The following is a 24,834-nucleotide window of genomic DNA, read 5'->3' on the forward strand; positions in this document are numbered from 1 at the left end:
GACGTATGCCCCAGGTGTCTCACGTCACCTGTCCTCATCGCACATGCAAATACTACTGGACCATTCGAGAAAAATCTGGCTAAGCTAGACCCTAGGTGCTGTTACTGGTTTATAACGACAGCCTCTCCAAATTGCAGATGTCACCTGACGTGTTTGTGTGCGCTGGCCCGGCAGGCAGCCCAAATCTCCTTCCTCCACAAGCCTGGGCTTCTGTCCTGAGGGAATTCAGTCACTCTGGCCAGAAGCGTCACCCTTCTGACTATCCCAGCAGATCTGAGCACAAGTCCAGGCATCGGCCACCTCGCAGAATATAACTGTCTGCCTCGGGCAGTGTGATTCTCTGCGGGCACAGCCCCTCCGGCCAGAGGGCAGGGGGTGCTCTGGTTACCGAGGCCACGCTGGGCACAACCTGGTCTTGACATCTGACAAGACATCTCACGGTGCATTAGCCTGCAGAAGGGGAGGTCCTTGAAACAAACTCAGGGCCATGTCTCATCGAAAAAGGTAGAAACTGTGACCTACGTGGGTTTCTGAGACCCGAGCAGGGGCTGTTACCAGGAGTCAGGTGGACGCTGGTCCCGGGTCCACTGCCGAGGCCCAGGCAGGGATGCGGGTGACAGGGCACACACATCGTCCCTCCAGACCTGAGGCTCACAGCCCAACCCCCACGGAGGCAGCAGTATCGCTCCCTAGAGCAGGTCTGAGGACACAGTGCCGCCGGGTGTTAATCAAACCCCTTGAGTCTCAGAAGCAAGACCCAATCCCTCGCTTCCGCCCGCGGCCAAGCCTATGACCTGGACACCTCCTGCCCGCCAGCACTGTGCTCTTCAATGACACCGGACACTGCTTGGCCCTGACAGCACTGGGCCATGCCACTCGCCGTGGCTGCCGGCTGCCGGGTGGCGACGCCGGGGCTTACCGGCCTCGCCGACGAAGACCTCCACGGGCGCACTGGCCGGGCTCTCGCCGATGATGTTGTAGGCTGTGAGCAGCACTTCGTAGCGCCGGTACTTCTTCAGGTCTGCAGGCGACGGACACGGGTCAGCCTGTGAGGACCACCTCCCTCCCTGGGAACGCTCCCGGGGGTCAGTGAGGCGTGTCTCCCAGGGCCTGGGAGGGGCTGCCTCCGTGTCACCCGCACACCCCTGCCCTCCGTCTCCGGGTCAGCGATGAGCGGCCACCCGATGAAGCAGGGACCTGTCCCGCCCTGCACTCGGCCCTCTCCTAAGGGGAAGCATGTAGGCTACAGGGCGCGGTGGGGGCTTGCCTTCTGGTGTAGAATCTCTCCTTAAAAGTAAGAACAGATGGAGTAAGAGCCTGGCACTTAATATGTATCTAGGCAAACCAGAGTCCTTTGTGTTTTTAATGACTGTGTCCTGGGAAGAAAGGGTGTGTGAGGTCACGGGTAGAGAATTACACAGGGCAGATGGCCAAGCGTAAGAGACGTGCCAGAAGTAGCTGACTTTTACAGGAAAAATTCTGGAAGCTTCTTAACATTGCTTCATCAGTAGCTTGGCTTTCCTAAGGCCCCTGTCTGGTCACCTGGGTGAACGGTGTGAATGGTGACAGGCTGGGCCTGTGTGTCTCGCCTCCTAGCAAGCTACTAGCTCAGCGAAGGTTCGATGAATCAGAAACCTACGTGCTCCCATGGCCACTCCCAGAAATGCCAACAAGGTTGTGCCCACGTGGCTGCTGCAGCTGTACTGCCCTGCAGAGAACCCACCGGAAGTGGCCTCGGTACCCATACCAGCCTGGCCTGTTAGTCTCAACCGGGGGCTTGAGTGGCTGCTGAGTCCACAGAAGGAGAAGGGGACACTGGGAGTCAGCTGAGACAAACCAGGGGGCTGTGCACAAGCTGCAAGGGTTGGGCCAGCCCGTCGTTCTTCATAACCCATAATTCTGGCCTGGAGCGAGAGCTGCAAGGGAGCCGTCCTCAACGGAGCCGGTCTCCACTAACTCTTAAAAATGGTTAAAATGGTAAATTCTGTCATGTATACTTTACCATAAAAAGAAAAAGTTGACAGAAGCAGAGAGGAGATCCTGCTGAATCCTACTTTCTGTCCCAAACTTGAAGACCAGATGGTCAGTACACCCCCTTTCCCAGCCTCTGGTTCTAGAAGTTTCCTTTCCTGTCTCCCTGGTGGTGTTACGAGTGGGGAATTACAGAAGTTAGAGCCATCAATCTCAGCTGGTTTGTACGGGGTCCACTGCGAGGCCAGCTGGCCCGGCTCGGCCTGCGCCGCGTCACAGTGACTTCCTGCTGCAGGCAGCGTGCACTCACGTGTTAATTCGTACGTCGTTAGAGTGGAGCTGCTGTTCACAGTCTTGAAGCTGCTCTGGGCTGTTAGGATAAGCAGAGCAGAAAGTCGGTGAGCATGCAGGGGGCAGCGGCTGCGAACGACGCACGTGCGGCAGGAATGGAGCTGGTGCTGGGCTCCCACAGCTCCCACGGGCCGCTGCCAAGGCCATGAAGGCTGCTCCCGCACCGCACGTGATGTCAGCGCCCTGGGGGCAACCACATTTCTTCATAAACAGCCAGGTCCTGCCAGAGACGGGAGCTCACCCCTCTGCTTAAATGACCAAATTAGTGTCTGGCACAATGTAATACAAAGGGATGCCACAGAAGATGAGGAAATGGGTTTCTCCCCAGGCAGCGACCTCTCCAGATACCCTGTGGCAGGTACAGTGACCTGCTTACCTGCGCTCAGGTAAGAGGCCATCTCTGACGGGTACGCACAGACCATAAGCGGAGAGCACGGTGACCAGGTGTACTGACCCCACTGCAACCTGGTTCCTGTAATTTCATTGCTTTAATTTTGTACAAGGCCCAGGGAGATGGTGAGTGTTGTCTGGCCGTCAGCAAGGACCCTGGGCGCTGCTGAGGGTGTGGGAGACAAGTGAGCCCTTTCCTTCCACAACACCCGTCCAGGTATGGGGGAGTCAAGCTGCAGCCCAGAGACGGCAAGGGGAGGGGCCCATGGTGAGAACCAGGTGCTGCCCGTCTGCACGCGAGACCCTGGCGGTGTGGCCAGGTGCATCAGAGACTCCGCCATCGTGCGCCTGCCCAGCAAGGCCAAGGCAGAGGCTCGTGACACAATGGGAGCTGGGAGAGCAAGAATTTCTGCAGCCACTCTCTCACCCTGTCCCTGGCACATGGATGTCAAAGCACAGAAAGTATTTTCTGTGACACCAAATTTGGGGACACCAGGAAAGGAGACCGCTTTAACCCTCCTTCCCAGAGGAGGTGGGAGAGTAGCAGCCTCCCCAGAAGTCCCAGGAGGTGCCTTGGTGGCTGTCAGAGCCAGGGCCAGGGACCCTGGCGGAGTACAGGTGAGCAGGCAGATCAGCCCGGGGAGGAGAGACGCCACCGGCGCCACGGCTCCACGTGGAAGGCCGAGCGCTGTGACGATGGCGGACTCTGCCCACGACTAGTCCGGGTCAGTGCCACAGGTTCCCACTGGTTCCTGGCCTCCATCTCACCTCCCGACATGCTCCACTCAGCGTGGGGGCACTGCTGTCCCTGCACAGCCTGGCTTCTTCTCCTTCCCAGCTGCACCCTGCCAGCCTCACACTGTCGCCTTGCTGCTGACTGGCTGACCACCCCCACTCTGTCCCTGAGCCCCTTACCTCTTCCTTCCTCCCCACCATTTAATTTCACCATTAACACCTGTCAGTTACACCTTTCCTTTCACATGCTCCTCAGTGAAATCCTGACAACCCACCTCAATGAGCTCCTCCTCCACGAAGCCTCCCTTGATTGCTGCTACGTGGCGGCCCCTCCACGGCATTTCCTGGCATACCTTGCAGGAGCACACGGTTACCTGGGGACCTCCCTGCTGACCCAGAGGCTAGAGTGGTGGTACCTGTGCTGGGAGGAGGGCAGGCAGCTCACCTGTGAGCACGGTCCGTAAGGCCGAGGGAGTTTTGAGCGTCTTGGGCTCGGTGGCGGAGGCTGCCTCGTACTCCAGCTCCCGGTAGTAGATCCTGTACCCCTGGAGGAGGCCGTTCAGGCTTTCATCCCGCGGAGGCTGCAAGGACATCACCAGTCAGCCCTCAGAAGGTGATTTCAGTCAAGTTTAATTAGCCAAGTGCCCAGGAGGAACTCAGTCATCCACACAGATGGTTGTCAGTTGTTTACAAGGAAAAAGGCAGGTGTCACATTCGTGAGGAGGAACATGGGGACTCCTTGGTGCAGAACAGGCCCAGGTTCTCTGGGCCCTGGGTAGGGACACGGGCGTCTCACCCCACGTCCAGCCGAGGACTTGAATGAGCCCAGGGCTGAGGCAGGGGCTGTGGCAGGTCACAGAGGGAGAGGAAGCTGCCCTGTCCTGGCCAACCCAGAACTGTAGGGGGCCATGGACGTGGCCTGGCCCCACCCTGGCCGTTCAGTCCACCCAGGCTTGTGGCAGCCGCACAGACCTCTCTGTGTGCCAAGGTCACCCTCACTGTCCGCAACTCACATCTAAGACTGAAATCCCCTGCTGAGACAATGAAAAGATCCAAAATGTTTTGTAAGACAAGGGACATCTGGACACAGACACAGGGAGAATGTCCCGTGCAGACAGAGATGGGAGAGCCACGGCTAGGACGGAAGCACCAGAAGCTGGACGAGGCAAGGAAGGCTCCTTTCCTGGAGATTTCAGGGCCAGCCCACACCTGGATTGTGGCTGTCTGGCCTCGGTTGGAACCGTGAGGGAACTCCTTTCTGTTGTTCTAAGCCCCCAGGGTGGTTTCTTTCACGGCAGCCCCAGGACACACACTCCCTTGCTGCCTAAACACACCACTCAACGGTTACGACCTGAGCCCACGGACCCAACGGCGTGGCCCTGCAGAGGAATCCTTCTCTGGGAAGTCTTGCTCCTCGCTCGCAGTGCCTGACTGGGCAATGCCGTGTCCTCTGCTCTCACACTATCCCCCGAGGCTGCCCAGACAGCAAGGCCCACTCGCACTGACGCGGGGTTCGACGTGGCACAGTCACGCGTGTACAGAGGGACACGCATGCACGGCCTATGCAGGGTGTTCTCAGAAACGAGCTCTGCTACCTGTGAACTCAGCCAGGGCACTGGATGCAGGGTAGCCGGTGTCCTCCAAGGAGGCTTCCTGGGTCCTTTGTGATGCCCTCGATTCATGCAAAGAGTGACCGCATGGCATTTTCCCCCTCAGACGCCCAAGAGTGTGACGGGAAAACTCGAGTGGACTTGCCACGTGCGCCCCTCTCATCACAGGGGCCCAGCACATCATCTCAGGGGACACATGAGACCCCAGGGTGTGAATGTCCCCCTCAGTGAGTGTCGACCCCAGCCCCCCTCAGCGCGCTGCGAGGCCCATGGCGCAGCTGTCTGTTTGCTGCCATCCACATGGGCCACGCCGGGGAACTGGCCCTGCCAGGCCTTTGGACACTGGCCCTGAGTGCCCGTGCTGGACGGTGGGACAGCGTGACTCGGCGAGGGCTGTGACCGGGAGGGGCTGTTTCCGGGCCTTAGCAGCAGAGCAGGACTCGGTCTGCCTCCACCCTGTTCTGGCTCCGGCCGCCTTCGCAGGACCCTGGGGCTCCCTCTGGACACCGAGGACACTCAGGCTAGAAGTGCCGAGGCCACGGACTTGGGTGCCAGGTTAGTCTCTTTGTTTTGCTTTCTTCCTCATGGGGTTGCCAGATTTAGCCAACAGAAATACAGGGTGTCCCGTCACATGCGAATCTCGCAGTCACGTGATCTGAAATTCACACTGACTTGGGCAGGGGCCTTTGTGTGCAGCCCTGCTCCCTCTGCTTTCCATCTGCAGACCAGGCCCTCCTGATGGGCTGTGTGGGTGGCGCAGGCGACCAGTAGAGTGCAGGCCCCGGGGCGCACAGTGGGGCTGCACTCACCTGTCCAGGGCCATCCCTCAACCATGACCGGGACGGCCTCTGCCCTGTCACCCAACAGGTTCCCAGGGCTTCTCACACTTACCAGGAAAACAGAATGGAACCCACATGGGACCAGAGAGCCAGGAGCTCAGGAAGCCGAGGGCATCAGAAGAGGGAGAGCTTGTGAGACACCCGAGGTTTCACTGGGGAGCAGGAGAGAGGCCGGATTTTTTGTTGTGGATTTCAGTTGACACAGTTTTGTCCTTTTCTATCAATTTTGATGGACAAGTCCTCAGTGTTCAAGGTGCCTGGAGGGTCCCGATGAGGGTACATTGCCCAGCGTCCCGTCCGGCTGTTCCTCTGCTCCCTTTCCAGCCGTCCCAGGACTGCAGGACTTCAGCTCTTCCTAAGCATGGGGTGTGGCCGACACGGTTTGTTTTCAGATTCCTCCCTCTAGAGTTCACAGAGCTGTTCTCAGAGGAGCTTTAAGGTCTCCCCCCCTTTAAGAATGGGTTCCGCGTGGTAAAGGCAGATGGCAGCCAATGTTCCTGATAGCTGGTGCCATGCAGTGTCGGCACGAGGGCCTCACAGTGGACATGAGACCGAGATGGAAACCGTATGTGCGCACGACGCGGGTACATGGTATGTGTACACAGTGCGTGTATACGGTGCATGTCTCTTCCTAAGAGCAGAAGGCGTTGCTGGACAGTTCCACATCATCCCTAGTCCTGGTTTGCTCCTTGGCCACAGCTGAGAGTCCATTTTAAACCTTATTCTGTGGGGCATTCTCTAAACACCTGCCACTACCTTGTGACACAAGGCTTATTGAACGTCCTTCTTAAAAAAATGCAAGATGGAAAAGCCGATGAATAAGAATGAAAAAGACATTTCTCTGCACTGTCTCCTACCTTCACAGAAAAGCGACAGCGAGCGACCCCTGCACTGAGGGCACAGTGGAAAGTTCCCCAGGGCTCTTAGGCCACCTGGGTCAGCCTGAGAGCGCAGTGCCCTATCCCTCCCTCAGGACTGCAGGTTGCTGCACAGACGAGGGCCCTGAGGGAGGGAGGGGAGCCCCAGGCCCCCGAGTGCCCTGCAGCAAAGCAGGCAGGGCCCAGGGTCACTCGGGAGCTCAGCTGGGCACCCCCATCAGTGCAGACCTGCTCGGCCCTGCCTTCTGGCGCTTACCCCATGTCCATACATCCTGGGTCTGGAAGATAGAGGGGCAGGGATGGAGGCAGCAATGCTGGGCTCACAGGTCCTTCCAGCCAAGGAGACAGGATGCTTTCGTGATGTGAGGGGAAGAGGCCAAGCCCTGTGCCCCACGGGCAGCGTCTCCACTTGGTACCAGGTTCACTGACGGCTGTACCAGAAAACCCCTGGCATCCCCCAAGCAGGAGCCATCCTGGCCTGGGGAGGGCACAGGGGGCCGCACAGCCCAGAGGGCAGCCTCTCTACAGCCTGCAGCTGGTCCAGGCCTCACAAAGGTCAGGCTGACTCCACGGAGATTCCCGGGGCCCGCATGGGATTCTGAACCGGGTTTCACCACATTTCTATTCCTAGAGTTTGGAATAAACCTGTACGTCATTTATGAAAGAGGCCTCTATGACTGTGGATGTCCTGGGAGCACACGGGCCGCTCCATGTGACGCATGGAGAGTTCTAGAAGTGATGGGCTGAGCTCAGTCTCTGGTTGACTGCTCAACCTCCCAGGCTCAACCCGTATCCGTAACAGACAGAAGGCTGGCTGGCTGGTCTCTACAGTGTTCATGACTCTAAACAGAAGGTACGCTCTGCACACGCAGCCCTCAGCTCTGGCCACACCTAAAGTTTCTGACTCTGTCCTCACCGGAGGGCAAGGCCATGTCGGTGTTGTTCATTTCTATCTCCCCACAGCACCTGTGACAGGCTGTGGACACAGCAGGTGCTCAATGCTTGTGGGAGGGAGCTGGATTTGCTGAAGTCCAAGGTGACCTCATCTATGGTTAATTCCATCCTGGACTAGCCATCTGCATGGGCAGATGCTTGATAGGAACTGGGAGCCCTTCCTAAAAGCGTCTGCCCTCTGCCTGCTGCACTTCAGAAATCCTACTAGCAGACTCTCTGGGGTCCTGAGGGTTTTTTCAGCCTGCAAAGCCTCTGTTAAAATGCAATGACCGGGCAGAAGTGCATATGGGCTTATCACCCAACACAGCAACAGGAAGAGGACAGTGAGCGGGGGACGATGCCAGAAGGACGACGGCGGGCGTCCCGGAGGCAGCAGGGTTGGGTGGCAGAACAGGCACGGATATGGAGGAGACGGGACTCCCAGGAAGAGCTTCATTCCTTCCAGCCGTCAGCACAGGGACAGGCTGGGATCAGCACAGCAGCCACCTCTCCCTCTCTACAGGTAGGGGGCTGGGGCTTAGGGAGGTTCAACACCGCATCCAGGGTCTTGTGGTGAGTAGAGGCAGAGCTGGAACTCACAGGCAAACCTACTCCCATGACTTCCATTTCCTGGACCGTAGAACAAGGTCCAGGTGCCTTCAGGACTAGCTGCCCATGGTTCAGGGCGCACAGGAGGCCCCAAGGAAACTGGCTCCATGTACCTCCCTCAAAGCGCAGCGTCGAGTCCCAGGGCTGTCACACCTCTGCTCCTTAGGCGGCTGTGCATGAAACCTGGCTCCCCTCCCTGCCTTTTGACCAGGGGATGTCTGCTCATCCTGCAAACACACGTGGTTGTCACCCTCCAGCTCCCTCACACAGGGCCAGTTGCTCCCCCTCGCTGTCTTCCTGCTCACTCCTGCCTTGTAGAGCTCAGCACACTAGGAGGCATCTGTCTCGTTCACTTCTGCATGCCCAGCACCCTACACTGGAGCTGGTCCTCTGCAGATGATGGCGCAAGTGGTGAGAAAAGGGAAAAACCCCACCATGTGAGGAAGATGCCCCACTGTCTCATTCTCCTGTCCAGGTGGCTGCAGCACCTCTCTTAAGAAGGTGTCTATTGCAACACTGTGTCCATCCTCTGCCAAGTCCATCAGGCACCATGTGACCTATTGCTTAGGATGTCTTCTTTGCTGGGAAAAGCCTCAAAATCCACGTGGAGAAATCTGCAGCCACATGGGGGGAATTACATTTGAATGACAGACTGTGGGACCCACTGGAAGTTTCAGAACAGCCAGATCAAATGCTGTGATCAGACGTTAATGCCTGTTATGAGGTGCACCCAGTGTGCACACAGCACCACCACTGTCTAGAACACAAACACAAATCCCTAGATTTCAAATAGCACTGGACCCCATGAAAGGAGAGCTTGATTCTCCTCCTACAAGAATCAGACCTGATTGGATGTGACAGAGGAGCCATTTAAATTGGTCAGCAGCCTTGAAATAACAGGTGGTGTTTGCATTTTTAAACAAATTATTACAAAATAAAAAGGGTTTACAGGTGAAACATTTCATTTGGGATCCAAATTCACATTTAAACATAGTCTCTTTGTCTTGTTTGTTCGGGTTTAGTAAATTACTCATAATTTTAATTATACTCATACACCAGTTGCCCGGCAGTTGACAGGCATTTATTTTTACAGGACATTGTATGACCACCTCCTGCTCTGAGCTTCCTGCCATTAGTTGGTTCTATTTGGGCTTGGAAAGGGACAGCTGATGGAAACTTATGCCACATTCTGTCAGTGCAGCCACCTGCCACCCACAGGGTGGTCCTACTGCAACTGAGGGGCTTGGAGCCCCGAGAGCTTGGGAGGCAGGATGGCAGGGGCTGATGACCGTGGCCATATTCACAGCCACTTGTGTGGAGGCGATGATGTGTCACAGTGCTGGGCACTGCCTTTACAGTAAAAGGAGCTTACCCAGTACTGACAAGCCATGTGCCACGTCTACAAAGAAAATGCTAATTTTCTGGTAGAATTTAGCGCAGTACAAAGGGCCAATCTTCTTTTGGTTGATTATGTTAGTAAAGGGTGGGAAATAGAAGCGCTTGGGACTCTGAATTTCCACTTTGAATGTTTCCCCCTTTCACCACAGACCCTGACTGAATTTCCACTTTGAATGTTTCCCCCTTTCACCACAGACCCTGACGGATGTCAGGGGTGGCGGCCTTAAGGCCTTAGATCAGAGACCTTGCAAACACCTCAGAGGTCACCTCTGACCGCCTACTTTTGTAGAGGAGGAACTGGGGCCAGATTCTCAAGGTCACACTTGTCTAAGGGAAACCAGGGCCTGCTGACCTACAGTCAGGCCCTTTTGTCACTCTCCTGGGGCACTGTGTGTGGGGGGTTTGGGGAGGGACTCAGGGGACGTGGCTTCCCAGAGGCAGGGGTGGGAGCCCGGCTGATGCTTTCTTGGTCCCCACCCAAGTCCCCAACACTCTGGTAAAGTTGCAAATTACAGAATGTCACAGCAGAGAATTCCCAGTTTCACTGGAAGACACTTGGAAATGTCTTGTCATCACATTTAAAGGTTACTAACACCTCTGAGAAGCTGTCACTTAGCAATGGAGAAGTCATGGCGAAGTGGCCACAATTACTCCACGAATCCTTGAAGGAGATCACGCACTCTCGGCAGAAACCTAGGTGATTGAAACCCTGCTCTCCATCCCGAGGAAGTGGACGTGCCAGTTATATTAGGTTGAACTATACGAAATCACCACTCTGTGCCTCACATAGTCAAATTTCATATGATTCAACCTAATACTGAGGTCACCAAGTTGTGACATAACTGGAAGAAGCAGAAACTTGTGGTAGTTAGTCACCAACTTTACAGACTAGGAAGCATTCCCACGTCGGTTCTTCCAACACTCCCACCCCGGTCTTCCAGCTCCGATTTCCCTCCCAGCACCCCCAGCTCCCATCAGCTTCAAGCTACTCCCAGGCAGGTGTCTACATGGTCCCCGAGAAGGCTGTTCCCCAGGAAGGCTTCAGCAGCTGGGAGTGCTCCCAGCTCGGCAGTGCTCACCCCCTCTCCCTGCTCGGCTGCAGCCCTCGCCCAGGGGGGTCTCCAGCATACTCTGTCCTCCTGCCTGTGGAGCTGTTCACTGCCACACCCAGAAGCATTCTATTTAGGACAAGTTCCCTGAGGGCCTCCTCTAGGTTTCCTGGCATTTCTGTCCCAAAGGAGCCCCCTCCAGCATTCTCTCGTGCCAGCCTCGTGCACCCAGTCAAGACACAGCCTTGTACACTCACCTTGGCCAAGTCTATACCACTGCTTTGCTCTGGGCCTTCAGCTTCACTGGGGCCCCTTTGTCTCCTCCCTCATGCGGAGTCTGGATGCAGTGCTGGCATTCTCCTAGAGATCTCATCAACCTCCAGGAAGAATGTCATGCCCACACAGACCATCCTCTCCATGCCCAGCTCACAGTGGGCACTCTTAGGCAGCCACCGTCTCACCGAGGCTCTGAGCACAGACCACAGCACCTGCCCTCTGCCTCTCACACCCACGGCCCCTGTAGGCATGGCACCCCATCCCCAGGATGGAGGCCCCCATTCTGGCCTCAGGAACTTCCCTTGTTGGCTGGAAGCTTCTCCATGCTCTCATCACTGATCCTGGCCCCTGCCCATGGGTTTGTTGCACCTGCCCAGACCAGCTGCGGCCGTGTTCCTGAAGCGAGACCCCTGGCTGAGTCCTGTCCCCCAGACCCCGCTGGCACCCTCATCCGGGTGGCCCTGGGTCTGGGCCATCTTCCTTGGCAGTTCTGCTCTCTGTTATTTTTGTCCTCAATGTATCTCATTGTTAGCAAAAAGTACTGACATTGGAAATAAGGCAGAGAGGGCAGCGTGTCCTCTCAGTGTCAGGACAGAGTGCTGTTTAATGGCCCACCAGGATCACCGGATTATCCAGGAGAATGTGCCTCGGTTTGATTGGGTGTGCACCGGGCCCTGTCACCTTCACCTAGTGCCTAGACGTGCAGTTCCCGACACTGCACCAGCCTTGCCACCCTGGTCTCCTCCATAGTGAGCTGAGTTCAAGTTCTCTGTGTGTTTGCTCGACAGACATACTTTTACTGTTCTGGGAATTATACCTGGACACCATTTTCCCTCCCAGTTTGCAAGCCGACTGCTGTCTGGCTCTCAAACACCTGACACGGCCCGGCCTGCAGTCGGGTTCCAACCACCATGATGCTGAGAGCGCAGACGTTGAGCACATGGCGTTTGATGAGACCCCACGAGACCCGGGCCTTACCTGCCACTGGATCAGAACAGAGGACGTGGTGTGTGGCGTCACTGAGACAAAACTTGGAGGCTCTCCTGGAACTGAAATCCAAGGAAGAAGAAACAAGGATTAGAAATAACTAGCGCCATTCTGTGGCGAGCTCCCAGGGCGTGGGGAGCTGACAAGCCAACCTCCCACCCGCTCAGCTCTGGATGTCCTTCTCCCTCCTGCACAGCCTGTAGGTGGGTGAAGCAGAGAAGGGACCCGATCCTAACAGTGTGGCCACATCCCCCAGAGACAGACCCACACTGACACACACAGGGGAGGCCACATGTACCAGTGGACGTGCCAGAAGCACCTGCTCGGAGAGCCTTTCTAAGGGCCCCAGATTTCCTCAGGGGCCCGTGCCCCCCCCCCCCTTGATGAGAGCGTCATTTTGTTTTGTTTTGTTTTTGAGATTCTTAGATCAGAGCGACTTCTGAACTGGACAAATGATCAAGCCAGGTCATAACGCTCTTGGTTTTGAACACTGCTGTAATCGTCATGAAAGGAGGCTGACTTCTGGCACTGGAAGGTCGGCCGTGTTCTGGATGCTGGTGGTGGCTCTCTCTGCTCTGCTCTCTGGAGGGACAGGGTTGGTTTGACCTCTGCCTGTGGCCGTGCCCTGCACTCTGGAAACTAAAACTTCCCTGTCTGCGTCAGATCCAGCAGGCCTTCCTGACACCCCTTCCCTATGTGCCCCATGTCCTAACGTTCTGAATTGACCTTTTTATGGCTCCCCCACTGTAAGATCCTGAGACCCAACACATATTAAATGTTCAAAACGCATCACTGATGGAATGATTTAGGATGTTGTCCCCATCCTGCTCCACCTGTGTGCCTGGCACGCCCACTCCACTCGCCACCCAGGACTGGGGCCCCGGGCCACCTGCTCCATGAGTCTCCTCTGGACCCGCCGGCCCCCTCCCACCACCTGGGACATGCCTGTGTCACCCCCCCACCCCCGCCCTCCTGAGGGATTGCTCTCTAGTCCAGGCTCTGGACCTCCTGATGCTCTAAAGTCAGTGGTGAACCCTTATCCAGCTTTCCTGATCACATTTGACTGTGATTACAGGCGCATCTTGATAGCCTAAGCATTGTAATAAGAAAATGTCTTTTTTAGCAAATGAGAGGAAGCAGAGTTTGCCACCCCAAAATATAACTTTTTGGGATATTATTTTAAGCTGGTGAGTTTTTAAGAAAAGAAAAACTCAAGAAGAGCCTTTTACTGCCCCCACCAACCTGCCTAGACAAATTCAGATAGAAAGACCTGCTGAAAGGAAGAGCAATCCCCTTAGCTTAGTGTGGGCTGTGTGAGGCAGACATAGAGGACCGGCAAGCCTGTTTGTAGACTCCCCTCTGGGAACCACTGTGTCTGGGGGTGTGGTGAGAACGTGCTTCCCACGTGTTCTCCTTCTCATCTCCCTGTGGGTTGCCTACGTCCCCTGAGAATCCCAGACTCCTGCCTCCCTCTCCTTAGTCCAGAACAGCATATAAGCCTCAACTGTCTGACTTGTCCTTAGGTCTCCCGTTCTGGAGGCCCCGTATGTATTTCTGTAATAAAGTTGGTCATTTTTTCCTGTTAATCTGTCTCATATTGATTTGATTATCAGACCAGCCAGAAGAACTTAGAAGGATGGAAGGAAAACTATGTTTCTTCCACCAAACAGGGCTCCCCAACACCCAGAGTCAGTCCCTGCCAGTCAGTCTCAGCTGATCCTGGGCTGAGAGACAATATAATGCAAATACAATGCTAAAAATCAACCGCAAAGAGCAATCGTGAACCTCAGAAAAGGGAGGTAACAAGATAGGTGCATCAAAAGGAATGATTTCAATATCAAAGGATTGAGGAAGGCCTTTGGGGAGCCTGAAGAGGCCCTTTAGTGGTTTTTCAAAAGGCGCCTTCTCATGGAGCTGTGTGAGTGCAGGGAGGCTGGGGGTCCTTCTCTCACACAGTTTCCTCAGACACAGGTCGGCAAAGGCAGCTGGCTGCATTTGCTTCCTTCTTCTAAGAACTGGTGCTTCATTACAAATATTACCGCAGTTATGTACAATGTAAGATTAAATTAGGAGCTGCATAAGACAACCCTCGTTTCTCGAGGGGTCAGTCCCACCTTCCCTCCCAGCCCATCCAGGCTGCGGGCTCCCTGACGGCATAGCCAGGGCAGTCCTGAGATCAGGAACACACTGTCCTGGGGGGGCAAAATAATCTCTGCGTGTTGCTGAGAAGCTAGAAGGGCCCTGGAGCCCCTTCGCTGGTCCTTAAGGTCACCTGCGGCCTCGTGCAGGAGAAGCTGAACTCCCAGGTTATAAAAAGAGAACTGAAGGTGAGGTCTGGGGTGAGTGTCTGGAGTTCGGTCTGCTTAAGAACGGTTCCCTGGTGCGTTCAGTGGAAGAGACAGCACTTGGGGTAGGTTGGGGAATTATTATAAAGTGCCACTGGTGACCTAAGTGCTCAGGTTTGCAGTCGGGCTTGAGCTGCTACAGGAATCCCTCTCGCCCTAAAAGTCTGGCTGTCAGTGCAGGATGTGTTTGATGACGCCATCTCCCAGCTCAGCCCCGGCCTGGCAGCGTCATCACTCAGAATCACAACGGACCTTTAGGCCCAACTCCTGTGAGTGGTACAGAGTGGATGAAAGCCACCCAAGCTTTTAGGGGGTCTCACCGCCATCACTTAACTGTGCTTCTGTCAACTAGCCAATCTGGAAAGGGAGAATGAGAAAAATGGGGAAACCTCTTAAAACTCAGCTGCCTTGTGACATTTATTTTTAATGACCCTATAAATGATTCAGTTTCTGGGAGCTAATGGGTCATGGGGGTTTGGAAGCCAATCACAGAAACCTCCTTCCGTTTGGAAGCTCTTCAAGTCTTGCTCCAGGACCACAGGCTGCACGGGGCTCTCCGCACCTGCTGTCACTAACTGACTCCCACTGCTCCCCTCGCTTCCTTGGGTGATCCCTTCCTGGCTCAGGATGAAAGTGGGGCCTCTCTCTAGGAGCCAATGATTCAGGGTTCAAAGGCAGCAGCCAGGAAGTGCTGCGTCTGTCTGCTGGCCTGGGTCCCCGCTTACTCACCATCCTGCAGGGTGGTTACTGCCTCTGTCTCTGTGCTGAAGTCGCTGTCCCCAATGTCATTGGTGGCTTTCAGGCGCAGCTTGTAGGAGGTGAAGGGCCTCAGCCTGAATGAAACATGAGGGGGCCAGTGACCACCGGGAGACCGTCCCTGTTCCCCAGCCCATCCCTGGGAACCCCTGGGGACATCTTCCCTGCCAGTGAGCCATGGTCTTTCTCAGTGAGAAGGACGCTTGGGGTTGGGGGTCGAATCAGCCCTGGCAGTGGTGAGCCCAGGCTCTAGAAGCCCCCAGAACTGTCCAGGAGAAGCCTCCAAACACCCAGAACTGACTTACTAGCCTGCCTGGGGACAGTGGAGGGGAGAGTAGGGCTTCCTGGCCAGTGGATGAAGGTTTGCTTAGGGCTCCTGGGGAGGAAGCACCAGCTCCTGTAACTAGAGACCCCCCTGGGCAGCAAAGCCTGCTCTCCGAGGAGCCAGAGGGTTTCCAGGAGCTGAGGATGTCATCCCTGGCACTGCCATAGCATACATGCATGAGTGCCCGCCTCACCCACTAAGTGCTCCTTTGTGGAGGTCTGCGCTGACCAGCCCAGCCTGGCGCCCCACCCCAGTGACAGGCAGTGCCCACCCACCCCTCATCCCTACCATCTACTGCCCAGACATGGTGCCAAGCACTTGAGAAGCATTATCCTACTTAACCACCACAGCAGCCCTGTGGGGCAACGTCATTACTGTCCCATCTCACGGACGAGGAAACAGAGGCCCACTGAAGTCGCTTGCCTACTGTCATTGGACTGGTATGTGGCTTGGCCGGGGCTGGAACAGGGGTCCTGTCTCGAAGCTACGTTTGTCGGCCACTTTATGTAAGACCAAGGTAATGTCAATTGTCCATGTGAACAAATGCCACCCCCGCAACTGATGGAGATTTTAGGATCATTAATGCTCCCCGAGGCACTGTGTGGGGCCACCACTCCAGGCCTCCTTCTCTCCTTCCTTCCTTCCTTCCTTCCTCCCTCCCTCCCTCCCTCCTTCCCTCCCTCCCACCCATAGGACCACTCTGTATTTACTGGGTTTCATGTGTTGAGTGCTGTGCCACACCCGAGACTAAGATTTCAGACAAACTCTTCTGTGCAGATGATGCTCAAACCTTCGTGGACTTGCCTGAATTGCCCAGGTGCTCACCCCTGTTTAGCACCTGGATGGCCAGCTCCTTGTGGCCGTCCCTCACATTACCACAAAATGAGCAGGTAAGGAAACTGCATCCTCTCTGTGTCCCCCCAGCGGCAGCTGTGTCAGCCAGTGGCTCTGCCAACCCCTCCATGTCCCACACGGGAAGAACTGGAGTGACTCTAGACTCTACCTCCCCTGCCCATCAAGTCCCAACTATCTCACATTTCCTCAATACCAGTCCAAGCAATGCCTTCATCTCCTCAAAGCCAACCCTCACTCCTCACTCCAACCTGTGAACTGGTGGTTTTCAAACTGAGCACCGCGGAACCCCTGAGGCTGAGGAACCCTCTGGGAGAACAGGCCCCTCCCCGACCCCACCAACCAACAGAGCTCCACTTCCCCCTGGTTTGTAAGTTGCTTCTGCGTAATTCTGAGAAAGGATGTAGAGAAAGGATTCTTCTGCTTTTTGAAAAGTGAACACCACTCTGCACATGATGGTCAGGAAAACTTCCTTCTGTCCTTGTTTCCGTACTGCCTCCCACTCACGATCACACTGAGTGGCTCTCGTCAGCTAACACCCCGAGGGGCGCTCCTCCTTCCAAGCCCCCCAGAGCCTGCTCGGCCCCGCCACCTGCTAGTCCGTGACAGTAGCGAGTGTCCTCCCCTCTCTGTGCCCCGATGCCACAGCTGGAAGCAGTGATGGGGCACCTGGCCCGGGCCTGGCTTTCCTGGAGGTGCTTCTGGAGTTTGGCCCTTAGGAATGATCTCTGCTACAGGCTTCTGGAAGTATCCTTTATTAAGTTAAAACAAACACCTTCCCATCTGTTCCTAGCCTCCCAGAAGTTGTGTTATCTAATTTTGCTGATAACCATGGGCTCTTTCTCCTTGAGCTGCCGTCTCGCCCTGACATTTGCACGGCCAGCTCCTCTTCTCGTGCTGGAAGGCAGAGCAGGAGGTTGTCAGGGCGTGGACTCTGACGTGGAACCCCCAGTTAAGCCTGGGCAGGGCACGCTGCCTCAGTTTCTTTGTTGGGGCTGATGAGAGTACCTGCATCGTGAGGTTGTCGCTCGGATGAGATGCAGGAGAAGTGCTCAGGAGAGGACGTGGCACATGCGAGTGCTCACTGGACGGTCACAGCCTCTGTGACCATTATCCTTACATGGCTGAGCTAGGTGCCTGTCCCTACACCCTGCTCACTTCCTCATCTCCATCAGCACAAGTGTCATTAATTATATTTCCTTGATGACCGTCTTGTCTTCTTCACAAGACTCAGGACTCCAGGAGCACAGGGACCAAGTGGCCTGTCACCGCTGCACCCCCAGCACCGAGAACAGGGCCTGGAGCCCAGAAGGTGCCCCGCGAGGACCTGCCGAAGGGGGATGGTGTGACCTCACTCCGAAGTCCCCTGGGATGGTTGCATAGGAGACACGGGAAAGTCAGCACAGCATCTGGCACACGGCAGGTGCCCCTGAGATGACCCTCGTCGTTGTCTATCACGTGTGCTGACTGACGTTATTATTTAGAACATGCTTGGTACATAAGATTTATCATGTGCTATTTAGCACTTCACTGTTTGACAATCTCGGGATTTGAGGCCCAATATCAGGCTCTTCCGTCCCCACCCACCGAAGCGGACAGAGAACGCCTGCAGGCGGCTGGAGGGGGGGCCCAGGGCTGAGATAAGTGGGCCCGGGTGCAGAGCAGAACACAGCTCCTGGCAGCGCACCTGGCTTTCCCAGGCTCACCTCACTCCTGGGACCGATGAGCCGCAGGGAAACCTGGGCATCTGAGCTGCGGGAGCTCATCCTCTCATGGGAAGAGAACAGGCGAGGGGCTGCTCAGAGGCGGGGAGAGGGGGTGACAGTGCCCGTGTCCCCCCTCCCGTCTCCAGCTCAGCCGCCTCCCCTGCACTCCTCATCTGTGTGGCTGGACTCCTGGTTTACTTCCTGTCCTGAAAGATGCCACCTTCCCTGCACACCTGCCCCCTCGCTCCCCGCTATGGTTGCTGGAGCCGGACTTCAGTGACTACTTGACAAATGAATAAAGGAACAGATCGTCCTGGAACGGTAGCTTTTGACCCCACTCGTTTCCTCAAATTCTGCTCCCTGCTTCCTCTTCCAGCCCTGCTCAAACCTCCGATTTGGAGTCAGACAAGCCAGAATTCAAATTCTGGCCCCGCCACTCCTGGCCCGGGCAGGTCACTTAACTTCCCTGAGTCTCACTCACTCTGTTCACCTAGAAAAACAGGGACGATACCTGTACTTCCAGGGCTGTTAAGAAAGTTAAACTATATTACCCCCCCTCAGGAGTCTGACAGATCTGGGCACACAGTAGGCAGTTAATAAACGTGACTTTCCTTCCTTATTCCAGATAGCCCCGGTGACCTCGCTCTGACAGGAAGTCTACTCATGCTACGTGCACATCCCCAGCTCTCGTCACATCCAGTTCCCCTTACCTGCCAACTTTCTGCCATCCCAACTCAGAAGCTGGCTAGACTTGGGCCATTTGTTGAGATAACACGGTTATCTAAACTGTAAGCAGCCCAAATTCAGGAAAGGAATATATTTGGATAACACGGGGCCCTCACTACCCAAGCTTGCTGTCAGAATTCTTGCAGGAACCAAGTGCATTTAGGAAGCAAGCTTGTGCCTGTCCTGCCCTGGACTGCAACCCTCTTCTCACATCCACACATTTCCCTCCGCAGCCAAATTCAGGATTTCTGGGATGGGGTGGGGTAGGGTGTATGGCTGACAGGTTCCTCCATGGAGCTAGACGGGGGTCTTAGAAATTGAAAGAGCTCCATGAATCCACTCACTTGTCTTGGTTATAACAAAATACACTGACCATTTCAGAAGCTATCTACTGCTGCCTTTATGTACTTACTGTTACGGTTCTAAAAATATGTGTTAAGAACTCATTATCTGCACCACAATGAGTATTGAACCATGCATAATATCCTGGCCAAATTTGCCTGATTTTTAAATTGGCACTATTTTAAAAAGCTTACACAGAAGAAGAAAGGAAAGAATTCAGTGGAGACAGGGCTGACACGCTGGCTTTGATGGGTCCCTAGCCCTTTCCACGGCGACTGCCTTTTGGCCCTTGTGCTTTTGGTTTGGGTCCATTGCACCTGTCACAGTGGGAAGTTCAGAGGAATGGCGAAATCTGTTGTTACTGAGCGCAGAGCCATCTCCTGTGCTCAGGCCATCCCCGTGCCATCCCACAGTGGCACCCAGAAGGTCCGTGTGCCTCTGCCTGCAGCCCTTCTCTTTTTCAGCCACAGTCACTTCTGCGGGATGCTGGCCAGTGTGCAACTTCAAGCACTAACCAGAGACTAATGCTGCCAACATATGACCCTCAAATCCAACCCCTCGCCCTAGTGCTTCAGAACCAGACTCATTAGAAGCAGGCAGTCGCTAGGTTTAGATGGCTAAACTTTCATGTTTTTGGCCACTAGCAGATTTCATGCAACTGGCGAAAGTAAAAAGTTAAAAACACAAAAAAGGAAAAATGTAGCCGTCAGGATTATTAAACAGGAAGGGAGGTTACACCATGGAGGTGTACAAAACATGGCTTCCCTGGGGTTCTGCCCGCGATGTGTTTTCCATTGATGGGGGAGGGGGCATTAGTCCTGGTTCTGTCTCATCAGGAGACTGACAACGGTCCTTCCTACACCAGGTTAAACTGCCCTCCCTGAAACGTGGGCCTCTCCTTCCAAATATCAAGCCCCAAGTACATAGGAGGTCTGTTTGGTTTCAGGAGGTCCATGACATAAAAGGCAGTTGGATGTTAATTTTCTTCTCTCCTTCAGATGGTTACCCAGAGAAGAAGTTATTTATATCTGCGAGCACATGCTCATTGACCTAAGCACCCCACGCAATGGAGTGTGGATTATTACGTGAGCTGGGCACGGCCGGCTGCTCGCCCGACCCTCAGGGCTACACCGTGCCAGGAGAATTCTGGGGCTTGGGGGCGTGGGGGACGGCATGTGTGACTAGGAATGCTTTTTTCTGCAGCCTGAGAGCTGTGCCTCTTGGGTCTGTGGCTGTCGTTCAAAGGGTAGGTGGCATGCTGGCAGGACCCTGGAGAGTCTCGTTTGGATTGCCTTGTTAGTTGCTGCCAGTTCACTGCCTCCGCCACTGAGGTGAATCTTGGACTCACAGAGCTGAAAAGGACAATAGGACCATGCCACCAGCCCCGCCTTCACGATGAGAAAACCAAGGCTTAGCAAGCTCACAGGATGGACTTCTCCAAAGCCACATGGCCACCAAGGGGTGAATGGGTTGCTGAGAGCTTAGTGTTCAGACGATAACACCATTTTTTCACTACTTCACAGACCCTCACAAATGAGTTGTGTGATGGTTTGTATCCATGGAGCTCTGAGGTACAGGCCCACAGAAAGTCAGAGCTACAAAGAATCTAAGGGGTTCTCTGTTCCATTTGGAGAGGCCAAGGCACATTCACCTCTTAAGACATCTCTGCCTCAACTTCCTCTTCTGTGGAATGGGGATAGAGAGCCTGGTCTGCATCTCCACACGGCTGTTCCGGACATCGTGTGGAACAACGTATGGAAATTGTTTTGAAGACGCCAGAATGCTATACGATGTCGAGCCGACAGTGGTAGCGATGACGGCAGTGGTCACAGTGACAGCAATGAGGACCCTACAGGATGCATTAGTCGTCCAGAAGCTATGTGACGAGGTCACTACGGAAACCGTCTCAGGTTGGCTTCACCGCAGACACTGCCCCGGTCTCACGGCCTCCCACGAGGAGTATGATTATAGGGCTGTGAGGGTGACTGGTTTTCTAACTTCAACCCGCCAGCAGACGCGTCTGAACAGATGCTGTCCCGTTCAGTAGGAGACAGTAGGAGACCAGGCGGCGTCCTCGGGTCTGCTGGAAACAATGCTTGTGCTTGGGGCCCATTCGCCCACCATGTTCAGACAGAGCTAAGAGCGATGCGGGTCACGTGATTGAAGAGGTCCCTGTGCCCAGGTCCACCCTCCGGGGTCCCAGGCAGCTGTGGCTCTGAGCGGATGAGCTGCCAGTGTCTCGGCCCGTGATGGGGTCTGAGGGGCATCTCCTAAGGGGGCCGTATGTCTGGGAGCAGAAACAGATGCGGGGAGATCTGTGTGACCTGCCTGGCGCTGCTCACGGGTGTCCAGTCAGGACACATGCTCCACCCCAGGCACGCCCCCTGGGTGGCCAGTGACAAGGACATTGGACCCATGAACACCCCTGCCCAGGGCTTTGTACTATGAGGAGCCTGTATTACCCCCAGTGACCCGGAAGGTAAGTGACGAGGAGGTGTCCGTGAAGGCTCACAGCAGCTGCCCAAAAGCACCTACACGGCAAGTGGCAGAAAGCAGAGCTCAGCCTGAGTGGTTCTGGCTTCAAAATATCTGTCTGCTCTGAGGCCCCACTGCTAACCACCCTGTGTGCTTCGCGGTCCCGTCCTCATACCAGGGAGGGGAGCTCACGTTCTCTTGAAGCCCCGCTGTTGTCACATCTAGGAGACAGTGACAGCTACAACCCAAGCCTGGCCCCAATTCCAAAGCCTGAGCTGTGCTGGGTGCTGTGTGTCTGAGGGCCCAGGCTGCCCCAGGAGCCCCTCTCACCTGCTTCCCATCACGGCCCAGGCTCAGCAGAGTGTGGGAGCCGAGCAGACGGCCTCGCAAAGGAGGGGTGTGTGTCGGACACCCTGGGAGGCCCCGCCCGTGCGCCTGGCTGGCTGCGCTGGGGCCACAGGCAAGTTACTGACTTCTGAGCCTCGTTTCTCATCTGTACAATGACCTCCCGGCCATCCTTGGGCCATCGTGGGGATTCAATGAGCTCGTAATGTACGTGAAATCTGCTAGCACAGTGCCTGGCATGGTGGGCACTGAATGAGCGGTGCTCAGTCGGAAAGAAGACAGCCTGGCTCCTCAGTCCTCCTGTGGGGTGTTGGTGAAGGTTCTAGACACAGGGTGGGAGCCACTACCTCGCAGACCCGCCCCACACCCGAGCGGGAGTTTAACAAGAAAGCGACTGAAACCAGGGCCAGGTGAGAAGGTCCAGGAGGACGTGAGGCCCTGAGGTCACTTCTCGGGCCCGCCCATCGAGTCTCAGATCTGCACGAGTCTGACTTAACTTCACCTCAGCCTCGTCTCCTTGAGCGTAAAGAGGGGCTGGGGCTGTGGAAAGGGCCAAACGAGATAACGCAGGCCAAGTGCTGACTGCAGGGTCAGCGCTGCCCCTCCCTACGTCCTTCCCTCTTTCCTTCCCTCCTGCCTGACCCTCGTTTCTCACTAAGTAACTGAACAAACAGTGGGCCCTCATCTGGTTCAGTGGGGACGCCCGCCATTTCCCTACCAGCCGTCACTAACGAGTGACAGCACTGAGGTGCACTCTGGCTGCCTTGCTAACCTGGAGAGCGAGCATGGAGGGAAGGCATGTCTCTCCCGGGGGGACATCTGCAGGCTGGGCCCCCCCTCCCCGTACTGCTCCCCTCCCCACTCTGCCTGTGGGGGCCAGGACGCCAGAGCCCACACTGCCGGGCTCACCATCCCGTCATCTCTGCCTCATCAGTGCCAGGGCCTGCCCGGGTGTACCAGCCAGCTGTGCCGCCCATCTGGGAGGACAGACGCAGCAGAGGCCTGGAGGACACTGGAGCAGTCAGTCCCAGGACACAGGAATCCTGGGCCTTGGTACAAGGGGCATCAACTAGAAGGAGAGCTATGGGGTCTCCGTGGCGCATCTCCTTGGACCACACAGACTCCCTCCTCGGGGAGCAGGAGCTGGCTGAGGAGGGCCGGGGGAGGGACCCCAAGGAAAGGCCCAAGTTCCTGGGGAAAGGCTCCCCTGGCGCGTTCAGTACCTTTCGACCTCACAGGCTGTGGCCTCGTGGCTGATGGATGAGGAGTAGGTCTGCCACTGTCCCCCAGGCAGCTCTCGCACCTGCACGGTGAAGTACCGGATGGGTGAGGCCCCGTCGCTGCCCGGGACCCACTGGAGCTGGAGGCTGCGAGCGGTCACTTCTGCCTGGGGCACCAGGAGCTCTCTGGGGGGTGCCGGCCGCTCTGCAACCAAATGAGGACAGACCAGCGACACATGAGAGGCTGTTCTCCCAGGACAGGCTCCACCTGAAGCTGACCGTGGTGCACTGCTGACACCACGTGAGTTGTTCACGTGGACTGGAAAATCTCATCGTGACTTCTGGCCTCACGGGGACATGAGGTTCTCTTACAGCCACTTTGGGCGATGCGCCCCAGCTCGGATCTGATGGGGGACCCCTGCTTCCAGAATGCTCCGCCCTCAGAGCAGAGACAGACAGACAGCGGTGAACCAACGAACACATGCTCCTCAACCAGCACGCCAGCGGGTTCAGGAGTCTCAGTGACACCTGGGCTCCCAGAGCACCTGAGGTCCCTTTGGATGCTCTCTGTCTGATTTTGGTCTCAGTGCCTCTTGAACACTGAGCTCCTGTCCCTGGAATCAAGCTGAGCCTGGATCCTTATAGGCATCGAGCTCGATTCTCCCCTGGGGCTCGGGTGCCTCGGGGCCGTCCCTGGCACTCTGTCCTGGAGAGATGGGGGGGGTTCAGGCACACGGGCCAGGCCCCGGCCCCGGAGTGAGGACCGTCCGTGTGTCGCCTGTCTCCTCACCCCATCGATTTCAGAGAGCAACTCCGTAGGGGAGAAATAATTGTTTAATTGTTTGTCATGAAGATTATTGATTCTGATTAGAAAGTGCGGCGTGTAATAACACAGCAATGGATTGCCAGCCCGCGGTGCTGGGCTGCGAGGGGCTCTCCGATCTCACTTAGTGCTCCTTTCCTTGCGCACACAGGGCTGCATGACTCCTCCTCTCCCCCAGCAATGGCCCCTGGGAGCCGGCTTCAGAGTCTCCCTTCTGGACATGTTGGCAACTGGAGAAGCTGCTTGGGTTCCCTCTGCCTGAGCCACAGGACAGCATCTGTGGGCCCGGCTGGAAATCTCCTGAACTCTAAACATGGAGCAGCAGGTGGTGCAAGAGGGGGTAGGGGGCAGGGCCCCACTCCCATCAGCAGCAGCCCAGCTGCAGACCAGGACGTCTCCTAAAGACCGTTCATGTCAATACTTCCCCTTGGATTTGATTTAAGTCACGTCAAACCTTTAGCAGACCTCTCTCTTTCCCTCTATTTTAGAAGGCGCTAAATATTCCGGAGGGGCAGCATCACCTCTGAGGAAGGGGGCAACAGCCCTCTGGCCACTGGAAGAGGAATCAGGGCCCCGTGCCTCCCCAACGATGAAAGCACCACCCCGCCTACAATTCTGGGACCCTGTCCTGGGCGCCCTGGCTCTGAGCCTGAGCTGCTTCCTCCACACAGCGGGTAACAGGAGGACCCACTTCAGAAGGGTGTGGAGGGAAGTGGGTGAGGCCACACTGCACTCATGCCTGGCTCAGGGGAAGAGCAATAATGATGCTGAAGGAAAATGAATGGTGTGAACACAGGAGAACATCTGAGGACACAGTCAGTGTTTGCTCTGGGAGAGCCGGAGCACTTCCTGAAATGCTGGACAGCCATGATCCACCACCACCTGCGCATGTA

General features: G+C 55.8%; 1 protein-coding gene across 2 annotated transcripts in view; it reads right to left on the reverse strand.

The window, feature by feature from the left end:
* The window catches only part of SDK1 (sidekick cell adhesion molecule 1), a 431,538-nt gene that overhangs the window by 58,699 nt on the left and 348,005 nt on the right, over positions 1–24,834 (reverse strand). For both annotated transcript variants that reach the window (XM_033096781.1, XM_033096780.1), the window contains 6 exons: positions 23,122–23,323; positions 15,101–15,204; positions 12,018–12,088; positions 3,893–4,028; positions 2,282–2,341; positions 920–1,021 (listed from right to left, as the gene is read on the reverse strand). In XM_033096781.1, coding sequence (XP_032952672.1) covers positions 920–1,021; positions 2,282–2,341; positions 3,893–4,028; positions 12,018–12,088; positions 15,101–15,204; positions 23,122–23,323 — 675 coding nt within the window. The remainder of the gene's footprint in view (positions 1–919; positions 1,022–2,281; positions 2,342–3,892; positions 4,029–12,017; positions 12,089–15,100; positions 15,205–23,121; positions 23,324–24,834) is intronic.

This window comes from Rhinolophus ferrumequinum, chromosome 24, assembly GCF_004115265.2.
Source record: "Rhinolophus ferrumequinum isolate MPI-CBG mRhiFer1 chromosome 24, mRhiFer1_v1.p, whole genome shotgun sequence".
Lineage (NCBI taxonomy): Eukaryota > Metazoa > Chordata > Mammalia > Chiroptera > Rhinolophidae > Rhinolophus > Rhinolophus ferrumequinum.